Source organism: Podarcis filfolensis (assembly GCF_964270895.1).
Source record: "Podarcis filfolensis genome assembly, chromosome: 1".
In the NCBI taxonomy this organism is placed as follows: domain Eukaryota; kingdom Metazoa; phylum Chordata; class Lepidosauria; order Squamata; family Lacertidae; genus Podarcis; species Podarcis filfolensis.
Genome location: NC_139604.1, coordinates 107,022,273 through 107,041,369, shown reverse-complemented (window position 1 = coordinate 107,041,369; position 19,097 = coordinate 107,022,273). Strand labels below are relative to the sequence as shown.

General features: G+C 41.2%; 3 protein-coding genes across 10 annotated transcripts in view; 2 read left to right on the top strand and 1 right to left on the bottom strand.

Moving 5' to 3' along the window:
* The window catches only part of VIPAS39 (VPS33B interacting protein, apical-basolateral polarity regulator, spe-39 homolog), an 18,514-nt gene extending 12,904 nt beyond the window's left edge, over positions 1 to 5,610 (top strand). For both annotated transcript variants that reach the window (XM_083616528.1, XM_083616527.1), the window contains exons 15-20: positions 646 to 687; positions 1,008 to 1,097; positions 1,578 to 1,664; positions 2,112 to 2,201; positions 3,448 to 3,552; positions 4,859 to 5,610. In XM_083616528.1, coding sequence (XP_083472654.1) covers positions 646 to 687; positions 1,008 to 1,097; positions 1,578 to 1,664; positions 2,112 to 2,201; positions 3,448 to 3,552; positions 4,859 to 4,879 — 435 coding nt within the window. In that variant the 3' untranslated portion in view covers positions 4,880 to 5,610. The remainder of the gene's footprint in view (positions 1 to 645; positions 688 to 1,007; positions 1,098 to 1,577; positions 1,665 to 2,111; positions 2,202 to 3,447; positions 3,553 to 4,858) is intronic.
* SAMD15 (sterile alpha motif domain containing 15) lies at positions 2,208 to 19,065 on the bottom strand (the record flags this gene model as incomplete). 4 transcript variants are annotated; one of them, XM_083619209.1, is made up of 5 exons in its annotated part: positions 2,208 to 2,942; positions 14,006 to 14,072; positions 16,709 to 17,090; positions 17,994 to 18,092; positions 18,658 to 19,065. In XM_083619209.1, 5 exons carry the CDS (start codon positions 19,063 to 19,065, stop codon positions 2,870 to 2,872), a joined length of 1,029 nt encoding a protein of 342 aa, XP_083475335.1. In that variant the 3' UTR covers positions 2,208 to 2,869. The 4 variants fall into 4 exon arrangements, with proteins under 4 accessions (XP_083475335.1, XP_083475337.1, XP_083475336.1 ...); XM_083619211.1 differs by lacking the exon at positions 2,208 to 2,942 and adding an exon at positions 9,793 to 9,808; XM_083619210.1 differs by lacking the exon at positions 2,208 to 2,942 and adding an exon at positions 11,663 to 11,694.
* On the top strand, positions 7,229 to 15,514 carry NOXRED1 (NADP dependent oxidoreductase domain containing 1). Of its 4 annotated transcripts, none has more exons than XM_083617846.1 (7): positions 7,229 to 7,613; positions 8,103 to 8,295; positions 8,986 to 9,134; positions 10,128 to 10,308; positions 11,509 to 11,663; positions 12,976 to 13,201; positions 14,607 to 15,208. In XM_083617846.1, the coding sequence occupies exons 2-7, from the start codon at positions 8,141 to 8,143 to the stop codon at positions 14,884 to 14,886; spliced, it is 1,146 nt and encodes a 381-aa protein (XP_083473972.1). In that variant the 5' UTR covers positions 7,229 to 7,613; positions 8,103 to 8,140; the 3' UTR covers positions 14,887 to 15,208. The 4 variants fall into 4 exon arrangements, with proteins under 4 accessions (XP_083473972.1, XP_083473970.1, XP_083473971.1 ...); XM_083617844.1 differs by lacking the exon at positions 7,229 to 7,613 and adding an exon at positions 15,292 to 15,514 and having other exon boundaries at positions 7,632 to 8,295; positions 14,607 to 14,927; XM_083617845.1 differs by lacking the exon at positions 7,229 to 7,613 and adding an exon at positions 15,243 to 15,514 and having other exon boundaries at positions 7,632 to 8,295; positions 14,607 to 14,927.
* Positions 19,066 to 19,097: the final 32 nt, after the last annotated feature.

Here is a 19,097-nt window from a genome sequence, read left to right as displayed (position 1 = left end):
TGTATGGGAGACTCCTTCCTGTCTTATGTACTTGGTTCAACCAGTTCCCATTATAATAAATATTAGCTATAACTGGAAGGAAGTAATGCACCATTAGTAATGCAGTGGTTGTTAAAGGTTTGGAACATCATATTCCAAAAGTAGCAAAATAATAATAAGAATAATAATAAAAAAGAAGAAGAAGAGTGGCTAGCTAGAGGTTAGCTAACAAGTTAAGTGAGCGTTGGGTTTTTAAAATAATAATTTACTGAAAGGAAAGGTACATTGTACCTTTCCTTTCAGTAAATTATTATTATTATTCAGTAAATTATTATGTATAGTTATTTTTTGTGTTTGCAAATGTGTGTAAAGATGAACAGATGGATAGATGGATTAGATGTGAAAATGCTAAAATAAATTTTCTGGCATTATAGACTTTAAGTCAGTTCTTGATTTGTTGTGGCAGAGCTAAAGGAGACTAGGTTTTAGAGAGTATAGAGTGCAAGACTCAGACATGGTCGTGAGAAAGAGGTGATCAGAATATCACCAGTTTTCTGTAAATTGCCTGCCATTTATAGAATAGAATATTACAGAATAGTTGAGGTACCAACTAGGATGGGTCATCACTATCCCCTCTGTTAAATTTGCCATGTCTCTTCTTTCCAGGGAACATTCAGTAGTCCAGCAAACTTGAAGAAAACCTTCAAGGTAAGGGAGCTATCTGCTGGGTATAATATTTGTGCATTCTAGGAGAGGGCAACACTGTTAGAAATGTGCAGTGGAAATAAGGCAAAGGTGTGCTTTGGGTGAAGGAATTAAGTCCTACAACAGATGACCAAGTCTAGCCGCAGCAGCTCAGTATAGCAAAGTTCATTGCACTGGCCTTTAGCACTTCAGTTTGGCATTGTGCCTTCCAGATATTGCTGCACTCCATCTAGTTGCTGGGTTGTACCTTAAGAATTGATTGGTGCCAACCAGGAGCTCACAACCCAACCGTGTTCTAACATTTCAATGTTTCTGCCTTCTAGATCCCAGACAAACAGTATGTGCTGACAGCCCTGGCTGCTCGTGCCAAACTCCGGGCTTGGCATGATGTAGATGCTTTGTTCACCACCAAGGTGAGTCAGGGTGGTTTTCTCAAAGCCTGGGTCAAATATTGGGCCTTCATTGGCTCACAGATCACCCGGGATCTGCCAATAGATCCCCGTCTATATACTTCCCACCTCTGCTTTAAGATACCTCCCCTCCTGTAATACACTAGAGGTCATCTCATCCATCAGTAGATGCTTGTTTCAGGCCTCTTTCACTCTTTCCCTTTAAGGATCCGGCACAGACTGAGAATACAGTGGTAGATGTGGGAGGCTGTTCATAAATTCTGCAGTCAGCCTCCATTGGAAAAGAGCAGCATCCTCAGCCAAAGGAAGGATGCTTTTGCCATTTGAGTGTATAAGGAGGGGCATGCAGACAGAGGAGGAGCTGCCTTGAACATTCTTTGTTTGCTGTTAAGAGTTTTTTTGCTGCATTTCCCATCCTGAAATCTCTGGGTTGCTTTTGTCACAAGATCTAATGTTACTGTGATTTTTGTATTGTGATTTCAGAACTGGTTGGGCTACACTAAAAAGAAAGCTCCTATTGGTTTTCATCGGGTAGTGGAGATCTTGCAACGGAACAATGCCCCTGTACAAGTAAGTGAGTGACTTGCCCTGTTTCAGCAAACCAGTATCCTGCCTCTGAAGTTAGAGACTTCTAACTCTACCCTGCAATTTCTTCATGTCTGCCACAAGTATACTCATCTTCATTTGGTTGTGCATAAGATGTTGGAAGGGAAAAGCCCCTCTGGCTGTGCTTGGTTTTTCTACTCCATGATGGATTTCTCAGTCAAATCTATCTTTGAGTTAATTTATCTTTGTTTGACATATGGAGCATGGGGTTGCTGGCTTGACCGTGTGTGCCTTTTGCATTATAATTTTTTTACTATCCAGAAATATAAACAAGAATAAATTTAAGCAAAAGCAACTCCCTTTGATGGAGTGCAGGTGCAGAGAAATATGGTTTACAGATAAACTTGGGAGATGGAGAAGAGTAGTTTTGGTAGCTCTGCTCTGTTGATGCTTCCTGTCTTTCTTATGCAGGTCTTACAGGAGTACGTGCGCCTGGTAGAAGATGTTGAGACCAAGTTGAACCTTGCAATAAAATACAAGTGCCATGACGTTGTTATAGATGTGAGTCCTTGCTGTGTGTGGTGGGGAGGAGGCAGCTCTTGTTCCTGACAGTTCTGGGAAGTCTGTCCTTGGACATAAGACGCTGCCTTTATACAGAGTCAAACCATTAGTCCATCTATCTCAGTGCTGTCTACACTGACTGGCAGCAGCTCTCCAGGGTTTCAGACAGAGGACATTCCCAGCCCTACCTGGAGATGCCCGGCGTTGAAACTGTTTTATACAAGGCAGCTGCTCTACCCCTGAGCTACATTTCTTCCCCAGAGGATAAGAACTGCTTTCTTTCCAAAAAGGTTGAAGTGAAAGCACTGATTCTCCACTGGGGCAGTGCTCTGTCCCAAGGATCCAGATATAGACCATCGTGAAAGATTTACTGATACCCCTAAGGACCCAGTTGCAGGGATTCCAAAGAAAGATGCCCAGAACACCTGAGTGATCTGTCCTAGTGCTTTATTATAGAGCGATACATCAAAAGACTCAAATAAAACAATACAATTCTGGCTTCCTTGCTTCACCTCAGAATGGATGCTGAAGTAGCAAGCACCATGGCTTTATCCATGAGGGTTTAATATGTTAAGTGTTATACAAAAAGCAAGCCACATAAACTGGCAGCAATAGTCCAGGTAACTCACCCCTGCCTTAGAGGCCCGTTCCCAACTCTCATCCATCTCTCAGAATAGCTGGCAGGCAGCCAATGGGCCTGGGTAACAGCTTCCCCTCTCCCAATTATGCCAAAAGCTAAGGCTGTAAAGCAAGCACATAAGCATATGTGATATGTAGCAACTCATACCAATTAATTCAAGCTGACATTTACATGCCTTTCACCATTTGGTTCCACACAGGCAGCTTATTTACTTAAAGCATATCTATTCAACTTTCATCAAGCAGAGTCCAGGGCAGCTAGCAGACAACAGAAAATTAAAAGAACATTATAGTACAAAAGCAAAATGATAAAGATGACAGCAAGGCTAAGAACAATGGAGTAAAAACCGCATTCTTCCACCAAAACCCAATTCTATTAGTAAGAGTTTCCAGCAGAGTTAAAATGCTTAAGATGCCTAAGTTTCAAAAGCTGTCCTTCTAAAAGGAATGCCTTCATTTGATGGTGGAATGCGATTAATGATAGGCCAAAGTCAGTGTCTCCTGGGAGGGAGTTCCAGAGTGCAGGCACTGAGAAGGCCAACTATGCTCTATCACCGTGAGATAGAGGACTGCCATGTACCTTAGCTGGCTTTTGCTTTTTAACTAGACCTACAAAGACTTGAAGGATCGTCTCCAGTTGATGGCGTACAGATGTAAAGTTGATCGGGGTTCTCCAGCAGAGGAGAAGATTGATAGCATCCTCAGCAACCCGGTAAGAAAGAACAACTCATTCAGTTTGCTCCAGAGCCGTCTATAGCATATGTAGTGCAGGGATGCAAAAATCCGCCCAGCACCCCCATTTTGGGGGGGGCAGGTCAAGGTTGTTGAGCTTTTTATAGAGGGGCAGCTCATAACTCATAAAAAGCGGTAACAATAACTCCATCTTTCCATTTTTGCGATCATGCAAAAATGAAAGACACCACTAGGGGGCACCGCCAGATAAGTTGATTCTGCAGCTCTTCCGCAAAAGAGAACGGAAACGACCCATCAACTGCAATCACCCAGGGGTCATGGTTAAGGGCTTAGGCTGCTTCAGCGGTGGCCACCCCCCAGAATTTGGCGCCCGGGTGCACCGCATCCCTTGTGCCCCCAGGTAAAGACTGCCCTGGTTTGCTCTCATTCTGTTTTTTTCCAGGTGCCAGCTTTGATTTAGTTGCAGAAAGTGGGGTTGAACAATAAGGGCAAGCAGCAGTGATGTTGGGAAGAGCAGTTGATAACTGTTTAGTGATCCTACTGTTGGCTCTATCCTTTCATTTTCTCATGTGCGGTAGACATCATCAAACTCATACCACATGCCAACTTTTTTCTTTTTGTAAGGGGGACTCTTGTGAGATAGCGGTATCACTTTTATATCGGGGCAAAACAAAACAAAAGCCAAGTATCTGTGTTCGTTTATCATGCCAGGCAGTTGCTTTTGAGAGTCAACTGTTAGCTTGCATCTTTCCCCCTGCTGCCTCCAGAAATCCAAATCTACCTTTCAGATTCAATTTCATTTCCAATTTACAATGTAGTCGTGACTTGTAACAGTATACAGCTAGAAACCAAGAAAATTCAGGACAAAATCCTTCTCCTAAATTGGAAGCTTAAAGACTTAATCCCCTTTAATGATACAGATGGCAGTAAAACTTGCCTTCTACTTAATGGAGATGATTTGTGCAAGTTAATTGCTTGTTGTTTGCTTTCCTATATGTCCTTTAAGCTTGTGTGAAACAGGGCTTCTAATGTGGGTTTTTTATTAATCCATTTCAAGCATTAACCCAAGATTGCTGGCTTTCATTTGGCTCTTCTGTTTCTACTGGATTGTTACTTAGCTGCACTGAAAGTAAAGTCTAATATCTCTATTTTGGTTAAAAGATTAAAATATATAATTTTACTCCCATTGTTTTCTCACAAATTGAGTATGGAGTCCTCTCTCCCCATCTGTTTTGACAGGTGTAGGTTCACTGGCTGTTGTCCAGACAGCCGGGAGGTGTGATGATATTTGAAACTAGCCATATATCATTCTGTTTCTCTTTCAGCAAATCCGATGGAAGAATTGAGAGCTGCTCACTCATCATGGAAGAAGCCTGATTTTACTGGAACAATGAAGGCAAGCTGCCAAACATAGCTCTGCATTGGTTTTAATCCACTGCCCAGATTGTAGCTAGCTCTGCTTTTGGATCCTGGGACAGAACCCAAAGGAGATGTTCAGCCAACAGAACCAAAGCTAAAAAGCTGAAATCCAGCACTCTCTTTTCAACTTGACCATATGATGAATAGAACATGATTGCATAAATGAGAAAAGTAAAGCTGGCACCTAAACACTTCTTGCAGACTATCTGTTCATCTGAGTCAGGAAGGATGGCTCCCTGTGAAATTGTTATTTATAGGAATTGTTTCCAGTCCTTTCATGTTATCCAGGTCCAAAGTGCGGGACAGTGACTGCTTTGATAGGATTGAAACTCAAGATAATTGGGACTTTTATTTAACTGAGGAAGGGCTGTATAGAGATTCTTCAAGGCGATCTAACCCCACCCGTGTTCTTCTCCCCAGATCATTGTATAATAACCACTTGCCTTTAGGCCAAGGAGAACATAAAACCAATTCTAGTTGGAGACTGACTAATATGCTTCTTGGACAATGGTTGCATTTTCCCTCAGCAAGGGCTAATAAGACTACTTGTTCTGTGGTACTTATTTCATAAAATGTACCACAGGCCTGGATCCCTTTCTCTTCTGCCCTCTTTCTCCTTCATTTTTTCCATTCCTGTAAATAAAGCTTTGCCTCCCTCTGTGTGACTGCAATGTATTTTCTTGCTTTTTTTATCTTGCAAAAGTAGAATAGCCAGCTGGGGTTATCTTGGGGTTGTACCCTCAAGGGATTATAAGTAAAATGGGAAAATATTATCTAGGGACTCCAAAGCATTTTTGTCCACTGTGACTCTTCAGTGAGAGGACATACATACTTTTATATTTATATTTATGTTTATATTAAAACACCACTCAATATTTTTTAAAAAAAACCCCTACAAAATATAAAACAGAAAAATCAAGAAAAACCCAACTACAAAACATACAAAAGTTTAAATACTAAAACACATTAATATTACCTCAACTTTCTAAGCATCTGGGTGTTGTTTTATTATTATTGTTATGTATTAAATTCGTATACGGCCCTTCATCCAAGGATCACAGGGTGGTTTAAGAACACAAAAAATGCATAACATAGTAACAAACGAGCAATAGCCTCAAGTGTGCATACTTATCTAAAGAGTGCAGTGAAGATTCCTGCTTGATCTCAATAGGGAGTTCCAAAGTATAGGCACTGTCACTTTAAAGGATCAAGTTCTTACAAATGCAGAATGGGTATGTGGGCACCTGTAGTGCCAGTCCACCAATCAAAGCAGTCAAGTGGGGTACATATAGGATAAGGTAATGGGTGTTGAGATTCCTGCATTGCAGGGGCTGGACTAGATTGCCCTCAGGGTCTCTTCCAACTCTATGGTGCCACAGGCATTTCAGTATAGTGATGTTGATTCACGCTGGACTCAAAAGAATTCACTTGCCCATGTATTGGAAGCTGCTTTATCCTGAGTCAGACCAGTGGTCCATATAGCTCAGTATTACCTACACTTGACTGGCAGCAGTTCTCCATGGTTTCAGAGTGTCTTTCCTAGCCTTACCTGGAGAAGCCAGGGACTCTAACTGTGGACTTTCTTCATGGAAACCAACTGCTCTACTACCCTTGCACATCCTGTTTGCATATTCCTGCCAGGCCATGCAAAGCAGTAAGCTGTTGAACTTGGAACTGGGAGAGATGATTCAAACTCCCATCTAACCACTAGAAGCAAGCTTTAACACTGACTATTTTCCGATGTTCCTTTAGAGCAGCCTTTTTTGACCCCAGCTGTTGTGGGACTACAGTTCCCATCATTCCTAGCCATCAGGGCCAGTGGTCAGTGTTCATGGAAGTTGTAGTCCAAGAACATCTGGGGATCCAAGGTTGAGAAAGGCTGCTTTAGAGTATATGAAGAGAACAGCTTTAATGTATGGTTTATACGTAAGCTAGTACCACATGTGTCAATTGGCCAATTCTGGTATGCCTGGTTTTAAAGTTTATATTTTTAGGTAACTGCATTCATTTCCCCTGTTTTGCTTTAAGATGAAAAATAAGGCAGGAAGTTTTGCTTTTTATAGGTTGCCCTCATAATTTCTTATGCGTTAAAAGTCAAGGATATAAATGTTCCTGTCTTGGAAGACACTTCAACCCCAAAGGATACAAGGGACAATTAGTCTGGAACGCATAATTTAATGCAAGAGTCATTTTTAAAGTAAATTGAATTTAGTTTAGAATTTTCCCTACACACATAAGCATATATTGTAAGAGTAGAGAAAGTCAGCCACCTTAGACTCTCCAGTCATAACAGCTGTTCATACACTAACAATTTTCAACACACGGTATCAAAGCAGATTCAAATAGAGATGTCTAAAGCTCTGGAAAGTTCATATAAGACAGTTCAAAGTAGTCTGTACCTTTTAAGGAGTTGCTCAGATTCCCTGTAGGGAGGGAAATGATTTGCTGTCCCCTTTAAAGGCAGCAATTATGAAGTCATCACGTGCAAAAATGGGTTCTAGAAACAAGGTTCAGTTACCAGGCATTTGCCATGACGACGGTGGTTTTGTTTGATAGCATGGCAGTTGAGCAGGACCCAGAAGCTTTTGGAGTGAAAAAGGATGGGATGCTGTGCACTACAGCTGCCTGTTTCTTTCAGCAGATGTGAAAGCTGGTAATTGGGTGAGAGTCTTTTTTCTTTCCCCCTTTCTTGTGCCAGGCGAAGGCAACTTTGCTTCTCATGGCCATCAATGGTTCAACAGGACAAGCTAGGTCCTTACATTTCAATATTACTATCCTCTTGATGGCAAATTGATGACTTTGATCAGTAGCTAGTTTCTTTTTTTACTTTTCTTAAGGCTATATTTTGAACCGAGCATGGGCTGAAGGACAAGGGACATCCACTCCATTCATTCCCAAGAGCTGTGCAAATAGCCACAGAGTTAATGTCTGGAGGTCTCCCCCTTTTGTTGGAAACACAGAGTTTGTGGCAGAGAAGTTTGTTTCTCGTTCTGGGCTGTTTCCCTGTGCTGTTGACTAAAGGCAAAAGTACCCAAGGCTCTGGGTGACACACAAGAATGGCCACATGCACAATAGTTGATTTCACCCTTGCAGAAAGGGTGGTCACCACAGAGCAGTTGGAAATGGATGACTATTCTGCCACTATTGCAGCTGCCACTCACCACAGAAGGTTTCTGTTCAAGCTCAAGATGGATGATATTATGGCAAACCTGAAGACCTTTCAGCCCGACTATGGAGCAGGGATACATGAGCCCCTGATGAGCTTAAAATGCCGTGCCAAAGGACTGACAGTGACTGCCTGTGCCCACGCATTCTTCTTCTGCAGACTGCTCCAAGCCACCAGGTAAAGTAAGGAACAAAAATCATTCCTGTAAGATTTCCTGCTGTGGATTAAAGCTGCATTATATTAATGGAACACCACTTTCTTCCCTTTTTCTCAGTCTGTGGTCTACATGGGCAAAGCATAAAGGGACCTCACACACTTTTATCTTAAGACTTCATTCTGACTTGTGCAGCTTTCCTCCTTCTGTTTTTATAATGAATTGATTTTAGAATGCTGTATTATTTTACTGTTGTTAGCCACTCTGAGCCCGTCTTCAGCTGGGGAGGGCAGGATATATATATATATATATATATATATATATATATATATATATATTAATTCTTCTTCTTATTATTATTATTTTATTTCAACAGTTTGAGTTTATTGATCTGTCCATGATGCAAGACATTGTTTGTAATGGATATTAAAGAGGGATGAAAATCACATAGAATCATAGAATTGTAGAGTTGCTTTTTATTTTTGCTATTGGGTGCTGGATGTTGCTTGTGTAATCTCATTGTATTTATAGTATTGACATTTTTCATATGGTATTATATTTGCTGTTGTGTTGTTTTGCTATGTTATTATGAAATTGTTTGTGAGATGCCTTCCTGTTTTCTTGTTGCAGGCTACTTTTAGCATTTTTGTGCATGTAAAAGCAGCCTACAAATAAAACGAATGAATGACACTGCCATTTATGTTCTTCCTCAGGCAGAAAAGAGAGGGTGACAGCCAAGGCCTGAAGCTTGGGATTATTGGTGGAGGCCATATTGGGAAACAGCTGGCCAGGACAATGTTGCATCTGGGTGGCATGTCAGGAAAGAGCATCCAGATATCTACAAGGCGTCCAGAAACTCTGGGTAAGACTCAGGTGCTTGACAGGCATTCAGCAATCAATTTAGTAATCACAAAATTTAGGTGCACTCCTGCCTAGAGATCCAGGTGGAGGTCTAGGTAGAGGTCTTTATTCCAAATGAATGGTAAACACACAGGAAATAACTAGATGGAGGGAAGCTTAGAACAATGAAATCCTTTCCAATAATCATCCCTGAAGATAAAGAGGAGGAATATTAAAAGTCTTTTTATAGTTTTTGAAAGGTGGCCAGTTTCTGAGGTTTGGCGATTCTCGAATTATAGACTTTAAATCAGAGTTTTTGAAATAGTGCCAGGTGATTATTATTTTTTTGCATTTTTTCTGGGACAGAGGCTTCAGTCCTCCATGGCCCAGAAGAACTGTGGTGTATGACAGCTATCTGTGGTCATTATGCAAAGTTCTCAAAGTGTCATAAAATGAGAGGACTTGGCTATAATGAAGTCATCTCGCATCACTGTTGTGGCCCATTTTCTTTCATGTTAATGTATTCAAAAAGAAATTACAGACATTAACTCCATCCCAATGCCCTCTACATTAAGACAGATGGAAAACATCCTCATAAGTACACTATGTGGTATAACGGCATACCTAGAGATGTTCTTAGTGGCTTCTCTGTAACTATGCTATACACCTCCCGAGGAAGCAGAGGCTGCAAATCATCTGGAAGTGATGATGGAAGAAGCTTTTTACTGAAACTGGCTTTTAATAGTAGAGAAAGGTAGGATACAATAATCAGCATTCTGTTTGGTACCCACTTCAGATTATTGGAACGGTGTATGCTATACAAACCAAGTGATCACACAACCTTGAAGTGCTGTCCTAATTAGGTTTACTCAGAAACAAATCCCTCTGTGCTTGGGTGAGAGCACCACTGCGCTCTTAGCTGAAAGTGCATGGGGTTGCAACCTCAGGTATTAAATAGGTGGCCATTCTTATGTGGAAACAAGAGATTATTCTTCCTCTCCATTGTCTTTTCCAGGAGAATTTGAGACACTGGGAGTTACCTGCTTTTATGACAACAGGAAGCTGGTGGGCTGGGCAGATGCTGTATTTCTCTGCTGTCTTCCATCTCACCTCCCACACGTTTGTGCAGAAATCCAGGATGCACTTACAAAATGTTGCATTATCTACAGCCTGGTCACAGCTATCCCTCTGCCCAGGTACTGTGCATTAAAACGTCAGAGCTAGCTTAATTTGAAGATATCATCCAATTGTGTGACACAACTTAAAAGCAACAAGTAACTATTTCCTCTGAGTTAAGCAACTGCTGGTGTCAAAGTTGTGATGAACCTATTCAAGGTGACCCTTCCTAGTACTATCTGCTTTACTTGGGAACTAGATCTAAGGATTTTGCTCATATTATATTTTAGAATTCTGAGACTAGCAGTGCAAATCTATGCATGTTTACTCAGAAGCAAGTCCCATTCAGTTCTCAAGGAAACTCTCCCAACTAACCGTGCATCAAATTATAGCTTGGGACCGCAATCCTATGCACATTTCCCCCAAGATTGCACAGCTGGTATTAGAATTAGGTGTGTGACAGTGTTTAGTCTGTGCTATTAGATGCAAAACATGTACATTCTGGGTTATAAGGAAAGCCATGTTTGAAGTTTTTCCAGTGTAACTTAAGCAGGGCACACTACCAGACCTTCAGAAAGATGTGTTTGGTTTCTTAACTGCTTATACTATGACACACACTTGCTCACTCACCACAACCACGGTACAAGCTTGAACCTCTAAAACCCCACATTGCTCAGAGATTGTCACATTAAAGAATGACCATTCTGGCCTGTATTGTGAGTTTTCTTAAGGATGTCGGGAATGGTGATTGCAAACATATCATTTTCATAGTACCAGGATCCACCCATATCTTCTACCGAATATTTAATCAGTGTGTTGTTTTAATGGGATTGATTTATTGTATATTTTAATGATGAGTTTATGTTTCAGTGTTTAATGGGATTTTTATTGTGAATTTTAATCATTTATATTTCAATGCTTGTGCAACTGATTTTTAGACTTGTAAACCACTTAGAACCCTGTTTTGGCATTAAGGGGTATATAAATGAATAACTACAGCAGCAACAACATGTAGAAATTGGGGACAGTGAGTACAATCCAGTCCAGTGAGCCCACACACATTCAATGAATGCATTTTGAAGGCATGTAATAGGGGACTCAGCTACATTCAGGCAATGATATTGTTAAACATACGACACCAGATGGCGCTGTAGTGTCTGAGCCTTTGTCAATGTGATTTTCCATAATGAGCTATAGAACACGTTTTATCATTCTTCTTCTGCCTGCTTGCCTCTCAGACCAAAGTCCATCTGATTAACTCTGCTCTTATTTGCTTTTAGGCTGAAACAACTTCTTTCCTCCAATAACATCTTGAGGCCACAGTACAAGTTTGTGGAGAGTGGACTTTTTCAGATGTGGGAGGCCAGCAGGACAGTTGTGGAAGCCCTCAAAGACCCAGCTGTTATCCAAGCCACATGTCCCTGTAACCCTAATGGTAGGTGAACTATCTTTCTTCACTTTGCAGCCTGTATGAAGAAGAGAGCTTGGTTATTGTTATGTGGTTAATTTAATGTTCACCTCTTATAATCAAAGCCCAGCTTTTGTATCTGTATGCAGGGAGGAGGTGAAATAGGTTCATTTGCCATGTCCTGGATCAAGATGCACAAAACAAACCATCCTCCAAAAACATAGGAGGCCTTCTGACATCTCCCCGCTATATGTGGCAAATGAATGATTATATCTGAGCATTTCCAATACTTAACGTTTGTATCTGAATATTTTGTTCAGCCCACCTGCTGTTAAAAGCAAAGTTCACTTTTGCTACAGTTTTAACCATTTTCTTTTTTAGTCTTGGATGTTTGAACCTCATTTCTGTTAATGTTTCTACTCCCCCCCATTCCACAGCTTTCTTTTCTCTCGCTCTCTACCACCAGAGGTCTGTCCTCTGTCCCTGCTTTGGTCAATTACCCCTTCTCAGTGCTTTTTTTCTGGGGGTACGCACGGATACGCATACCCCCAAACATTTTGTGAATCTTTGTGTTTTTGTCCATTTACTGTATTTATTTTTCCTGATTTGAACTATAAAATGGTGATTTTCTTGAGTTAAAATGAGAGTAACCCTAAACATTTCATTTTTTTTAGCACTGCCCCTTATAATTTTTCACTCCAGCCCAGAAATGGAGTCTCAGATGCAGGTGCACCATCCATTATAGCTGGCTGCCATCAGCTTGGAAAAAGTGGCACCAGCATCACATGCCTACCTCTGAGACTCAAACCACACATGCAGCAGAATGAGATAGGAGAGTGGGCTGGAAGTGAGAGAGATTATTTTGGTTCATGCTTCCCCCATTATTATTTTTTTAAAGCTTCCAATAAATAAAGAAGTAGCATATTTGCAAAAGGCAACTGAGCTCCTTGCAGCGCTAGTTTTCTATGTACAAGGACTTGTTTCAACAGAAGATTTTAAAAATGTGATTCATCCACCTGTAATCCTGAAGTAGTAGCTGCCTCAGAAGTCAACCATTTTATTCTTGACTCATTTAGCTGCCTGTCAGGTCAGAGTCTGCATCCATGGACAGGAGGAGAGATGCAGGTATTCTCTCAGCCCAATTCCCATTCATGATCTTGCTTGTGCAGGTCTTATATGTTTTCCCCAAAAAGGTGCGGGAAAGGGCCTCAGACAATGGCAATCCCTCACCAGTGAGAAGGGTCACAAATTGACAGGAAAGTTTGGCTTAAGGGCTGCCTAAAAGTATGGTGAACTAAACGCTTTGCATGTCTAATATAACATTTGTGTTATCTTACAGCGGAAATTGTTGTCAATACAAAGTGGATGGCAGCAGTTTTCTATGCAGCTCTAAATAGCTACACATGGCAGCGTGTAACCTACATGAGAGCCCTGCTCTTCCTCAATGAAGCGTGTTTTCCTGCAAAAGCTAGCACCACCTCCTTAGATAATAGATCGGAATCGCCAGAGCTAGTTTGTGAAAACTTCATCAACCAAGCCTTCGCTTCCACCCTGCAATGTAATAAGTAAGTATGACAAACTGGAAATAGTATTTACTCTTGACCTATTGAGCATTTTAAAAAGTGGATGGAGCTTCATCTGTGCATGATACTGAATTAGAAACATGCTTTCTAAGTAAAAGAACCCTATGTTCTTCAATTCTGATGACCCAACCCCACCATTTTCTTGTTCTCCAAACCCTACTCAGTTTAAACTTCCAGAAGACATAGAGTTTATACAACTGGTTAGTTTAACATCTGGGGTTAGTGTCTGCTTGAGACAGAGTTAAACCTAAAGTTAGGCAGTTGCGTGGAAGTTGTTGGAAATGTTTCCACGTGGCAGTGAGTTCCTAACATTGAAAAGTCACGCATCCTGTGTATAGTCCTGATTGTGTGTGGGGTTGCTATACCATTGCCATGGCCACTAAGTATATGCAGCACTGGCATGGGACTCTGGTGTGCAAGAATGGATGCTACCTTTCCCCATGCTTCAGTTCTGCTGAAAATCCCCATCCAGACTGTTATTGGCTTAAAGAGGTAAGCTTCTACTGACTGTTATTGCTAAAAGGGAAGAAACATTAAGGTGACATTCAACTAAATACTTGTACTAGCACAATAGGATTTCCGTTCCTCTCTCTGCACATGCCCCATGCATCTGCTCACGAGGGTTGGGAAAACCTCCAGCACAGATTTAGGGGATGCATGGAGAAAGGGGATGGGTATGTTTTGTTGCACAGGGAGAAATCCTTGCATTGATGGAATGTTCACCTTAGCGCTATGTTGAATACAACCCATCAAATGCATTTAATGCCATCTCTGTTGTGGACTGACCAGGAGAAGGCAGCTTCCAAGCTGTGCAGTACATTCTGTTCTTTTGTCTTGTTTTCTTTTAGCAGCCCTTGCATAGAAAGAAAGAAAGAAAAGTGGTTAGCAAGTTAAATATGAAATCTTCCCATTTTTATCTGCAAGACCTCTATAACAACAAAATTATAAGGATAGAATGGTGGCATTTATATGTGCGGAAGTTGCCCCAGGCCCTTTGACCCTTTATAAAATATGATTCTCTTTTTCTCTCCTAGAAAAGACTGTGTAAGATTCTCTGTTTAGAGTTTAAACATAACATATTACTTTACCTGGTATGCTAAAACACATTTACATGAATATACGAGACTGGCTAAATATGTAGAGACTTATATTCCATGGCACATAGCAGCATAAAACAACAACTGCTGTTCTCATTGTGAAATTCATTCTCACTCCCTACAGTTGATAACAGACCTAACTGGGGAAAAAACAGCCTACTGTGGTGACATCATAGAATTCTATACTACATTAATTCTTTGCATAGCATTTTGGATGCACCACTCCCACAAGAATTTGGTTTTGAATATGTATTCAGTGACCTATATATAAATGTTTTCTGTTCCCCTAGTACTTTCCCATGGTTTGACCTGACAGCTGTACAGCAAAGGGACTCACCTTTTAGCCAGTTTCTTGAATCAACTACATCTTTCCAGAAAGTTGCTTTATTATATCATAACTTGATTGCTGTATTATCCACAAACACTGAAGACTCCATGAGCGCTGTCTCTAAGAAGACATCTCTTTCAGCTGTGCTACTGAACCCCACCAAGACTTTGATTCATGGCCTAGATGGGACTTTCATAAGCAAAGTAGAAGAGGGATCTAGTTCTGATTCTGAAGAGACATAAAATAACTATGGTGTGACTCCAATGAGGAAGAAGTAGGAAAGGTATTGCTTTTAATATCAGTACTAAAAACTATGTAAGTATTAAGTAACTACTACCCTTTCTAACCACATACATTTCAGGAATCCAAATAGTGATTTGTAATGAAAAAATATATCAGTGGGGGGTGATATTTAGCAATGGAAAGTTTGTAACAGAGGCTAAGCAGGGAAGAATTACTACAAACTGAATCTCGGAAATGACATGTTTTTAAAATGTTTAGATCCTATCATACTAATCTATGCTATGGTATGGTAAAATAAAGTGAAAAGAAACACTAATATAATTATTAGCCATTTGTTCTTTTACCTCTCATGTAGCTAAACCTGTACTCCTTCATCTGCCACTGTTTTTCTCTAAACCTCATAGCTGAACGCAAGTGATTTAAATAAATAACATATGCAATGTTGCAATACAATGGTGATGAACAGCTGCCTCAGTTCAGGATAAATGGAAAACAGGAACATCACTTCTTAGCTGAAGCTAAGCATGATCACTTGAAAATATATTCAACAAAAAACTGTGGAACACAACTTCTAAGCAATCCAATGAACACAGTCTCCATTGCTTCATGAATAAAAGTTTGTGTGAACGCGGCCTATGAAGCAAAATCCATATTTTATGAACTCAAGGATGAATACAAAAATCTGTGGCATAAAATGTAAATATCCAAAACCATAGATTCAGAGTTTTTAATATTATAAAAACACTTGACATTTACTATACACTTCATATAGATAATCAAGGTAATCCTTACAAATGTGTACTGTAGATGGAGATACTATGGATGAGGGATGGTTGCTTGACTATGGCTAAATGGTGAGATCATGACTGGGGCAAAGTTTTAACCATGGCTTTCACAGTGCACGTTCACAGCCATCACACTACAGTCTGGCTCACACAACCTGTTAAGACAAACCATAGCTCCAATGACAATATACATACAGTCAAACCTCGGATCCCAAACACCTCCATTTTGGAATGTTTCGGCTCTCGAACAAAGAAAACCCAGAAGTAAATGCTCCAGTTTTCGAATGTTTTTCAGAAGCCGAATGTGCAATGTGGCTTCTGCATGAGTGCAGGAAGCTCCTGCAGCCAATTGGAAGCCGCACCTCAGTTGTTGAACATTTCGGAAGCCGAACAGGCTTCCGGAACAGATTGCGTTCGTCAACCGAGGCTTGACTGTACTGCTAATGTGCTGCACTAAGCTAAACCATGGTTTGGCTCATTGATCCCTGGGCTCATGGTTTTATTCTCTCCACACTAACCACAAGCTTTAAGATTTGCTCTAAGATTTACAGTTTATGGTTTGCCCAGGGTACCTAAACCATGAGCTTGTGTTTGGATGATATTATAAGCCAGACCATGTCTTAGCTCAGTGCAGTAGCAGAAAGAGGACCAAATCATATGCAATCTCCTCTCCAGGAGCCTCCACACACTTGTACACACACTTGGGCTAAGCAATGGTTTAGGGTTAGGCTGTTGTGTGAATCAGGCCAATGTGAGCCCTCACAAAGAGCAAGGAAAAGACCTTAAGATAAACTCCAGTAAGAACACTTTCCTGTGTTTCTGTGTGCTGTTTCTGTGTTGACACCACAGCTGCATGACTGTCCTCTTTGTCATGTTTAGGATTAGGCTGCAGAAAAGCACATCTCTGTTTGCTCTGCAACCACTAAAATTGCCTTTTAAGATCAGGTAGTCCAACTAGCTGCTCAGTGAATGGGGACCACACCCAACTTGATAGTGTTAAAAAACCCAATTTATTTCTTTTGGGAATATCAGTTACCATGTTGTGAGCTCATTTCCTGTGAGCTAGCTTGCTGCAAACTAGCTTGATGTGAGCTAGCCTGCTGTGAACTAGTCCGCCGCGAACTACTCCGCCGCGAACTACTCCGCCGCGAACTACTCCGCCGCGAGCTACTCCGCCGTAAACTTTTATATTGTGAACTTCCATGCCATGAACTTTCATCCTGTGGTGGTGCTGGCTCATAGTCACGTAATCCTGAGTCTTCGATAAACTGAGAATAGGTAAGGGCATCACTTCGTTTTCCAGTCCGCGATTTCTGCTCCAGAAACAAACCCATATTATCTCTGCGGGGGAGAGAGATGCTTCTGACAAAGGGGGGCTCCTCTATTTCCAGCAATGCTCGCATATGTCGTGAAATTTCCTGAAAAGCAAAAGGAAGTTTTAAGAAAACCATCTCCACTAGGAAAATAAATGTATTAATTTTTTTGTTCTGTTGAGTTTTCATCCTTGTATCCCATAATAAAACAGCAAGAGAAGGAAGGGACCATGGCTCCAGGATAAAACACATGTTACACATATAGAAGATCCCAGTTTCAATTCTTGGCATCTTTTCTTAAATGTATCCTGTGTAGCAAGCAATGGAGAAAATTTCTCATTGAGAACTAGGAAAACTGTTATCAGAGTAGATAACACTGGGCTAGATGGAGAAATAGTATGACTTAGTATAGGAAAGCTTCCTAAAATGAATGTGTGCGGATAAAAAAAATGCAATTTCAGTTAGTTGAAGCAGTTTCTTTTGATGGTTTCCAAAATTCCCATGGCTGCTGCTATTTTATGTCATGTACAGGAATTTCTAAACACAGGGAGCTATCTAGTATCATATAACAAAGCTTTAGTTTTAACTATAAGCTTATAATAGCAATAGTTTTAGGAGACAGGACCCAGCAGCAATAGACAGATATTACTGATTTAATATTGCAATCCTAAGAACATAAGTAGAGCCCTGCTGGATCAGGCTGAAGTACCATCTAGTCCAACCTCCTGTTCTCAGGATGTAAGAAGGCATTGCTTTCTTTCCTACTCTGCAATCGTTACATGCAGCACTGTTTCTGTTCTGCCACAGTTCATCTTCTGCCAAAAAATGGTATTATTCAGCTCTCTCTCCACTGTGGTAAAATCTACCATGGAAGCACCCCATGTATAATAAAACAGAAGTAACCAAAGAAAAAATCTAGTCTCTACAAAAGTGCATATGCCCATATCACTTGTCACATAATCTGTCTTCCATCTATAAGGAAGATCCAGTTGCAGTATGTGTTCTTACCTTCATATGCTCAAAGTCAGTTATCCCAATCTGTGGTAGATTACAACAATTTACATGGATGAGTTTGCGACCAGAGATAAAGTTTGCAGTAAAACACTCCTAATTACAACAAAACAAGAAACAAATCAGCAACAACAAAACTGCATAATTAGATAGCATGTGGTATGTATGACAAGTGGCAAAACCTTTTATTTATTTCTCCAACTAACTTAAACTGGTGGCATTTAATTAAATATAACAAAGGTCCAACAATTCACAGAAGTGGAGCTGGGCTCAAACAGCTGAATGTCTTCTCATGTATGCTGCCCTGGGCTTCTTTGAAAGGAAGGATATAAATACATTCAATAAATCAATGCTGCTATACGTGAAGGTTGGTCAGGATTATTTTCATTTTGTGTGACCCCTTCTAGGATACATGTCTATAATTCAAAACAATGCAATTACAAATCAGAAGAATAACAAAAGTGTGTTACAAAAGCATCCATTTGGGTGACTGAAGTGCACTCTACACATGCTCAGGGTAACCTTTCTTCGCTTTGTCATATCAGGAAGACTCCCCTCCCCTCACCCTGAACTTCCTTCTTACACATACTGTACCATCGTGATGGTCCCATCCTGCATGCATCCTGCTGTTTCCCTGCGCTGCAAAGCCAACTCTGTTTACCTTGTACTGGGGGAATCCCAGCGCTTCGATCCACTCGGCCACCTCTTCGGGAGTCCAGGCTAAAAAGTAAGGGCCCATCAGGGCGGGACTCTTGCCATCCTGCTCGGATTGTTCCCCGCTTCCCGCTTCGGTTTCAAGCCCCGCTTCGGAGCCAGACACGGCGGAATCGAGTTTGAATCCGGAGTCGGGATGGACTGACTTGCGGCGCCTCCGCCGAGCCCCCCTGGTGCCGCCTCCTCCCTCGTCCTCGTCGTCCTCGTCGTCGTCATCCTCTTCTCCGTAATCCTCGTCGTCTTCGTCGTCGTAATCGTCGTCGTCGTCCGCCGCATCCTCCGGCTCTTCCGCTTTCTCCTCCGCTTTCTCCTCCGCTTTCTCCTCCATCTTCGCAGCCTGCGAGGGAGACTGCATGTCCCCTGTCAGCTCGGAGCAGCAGCAGCAGG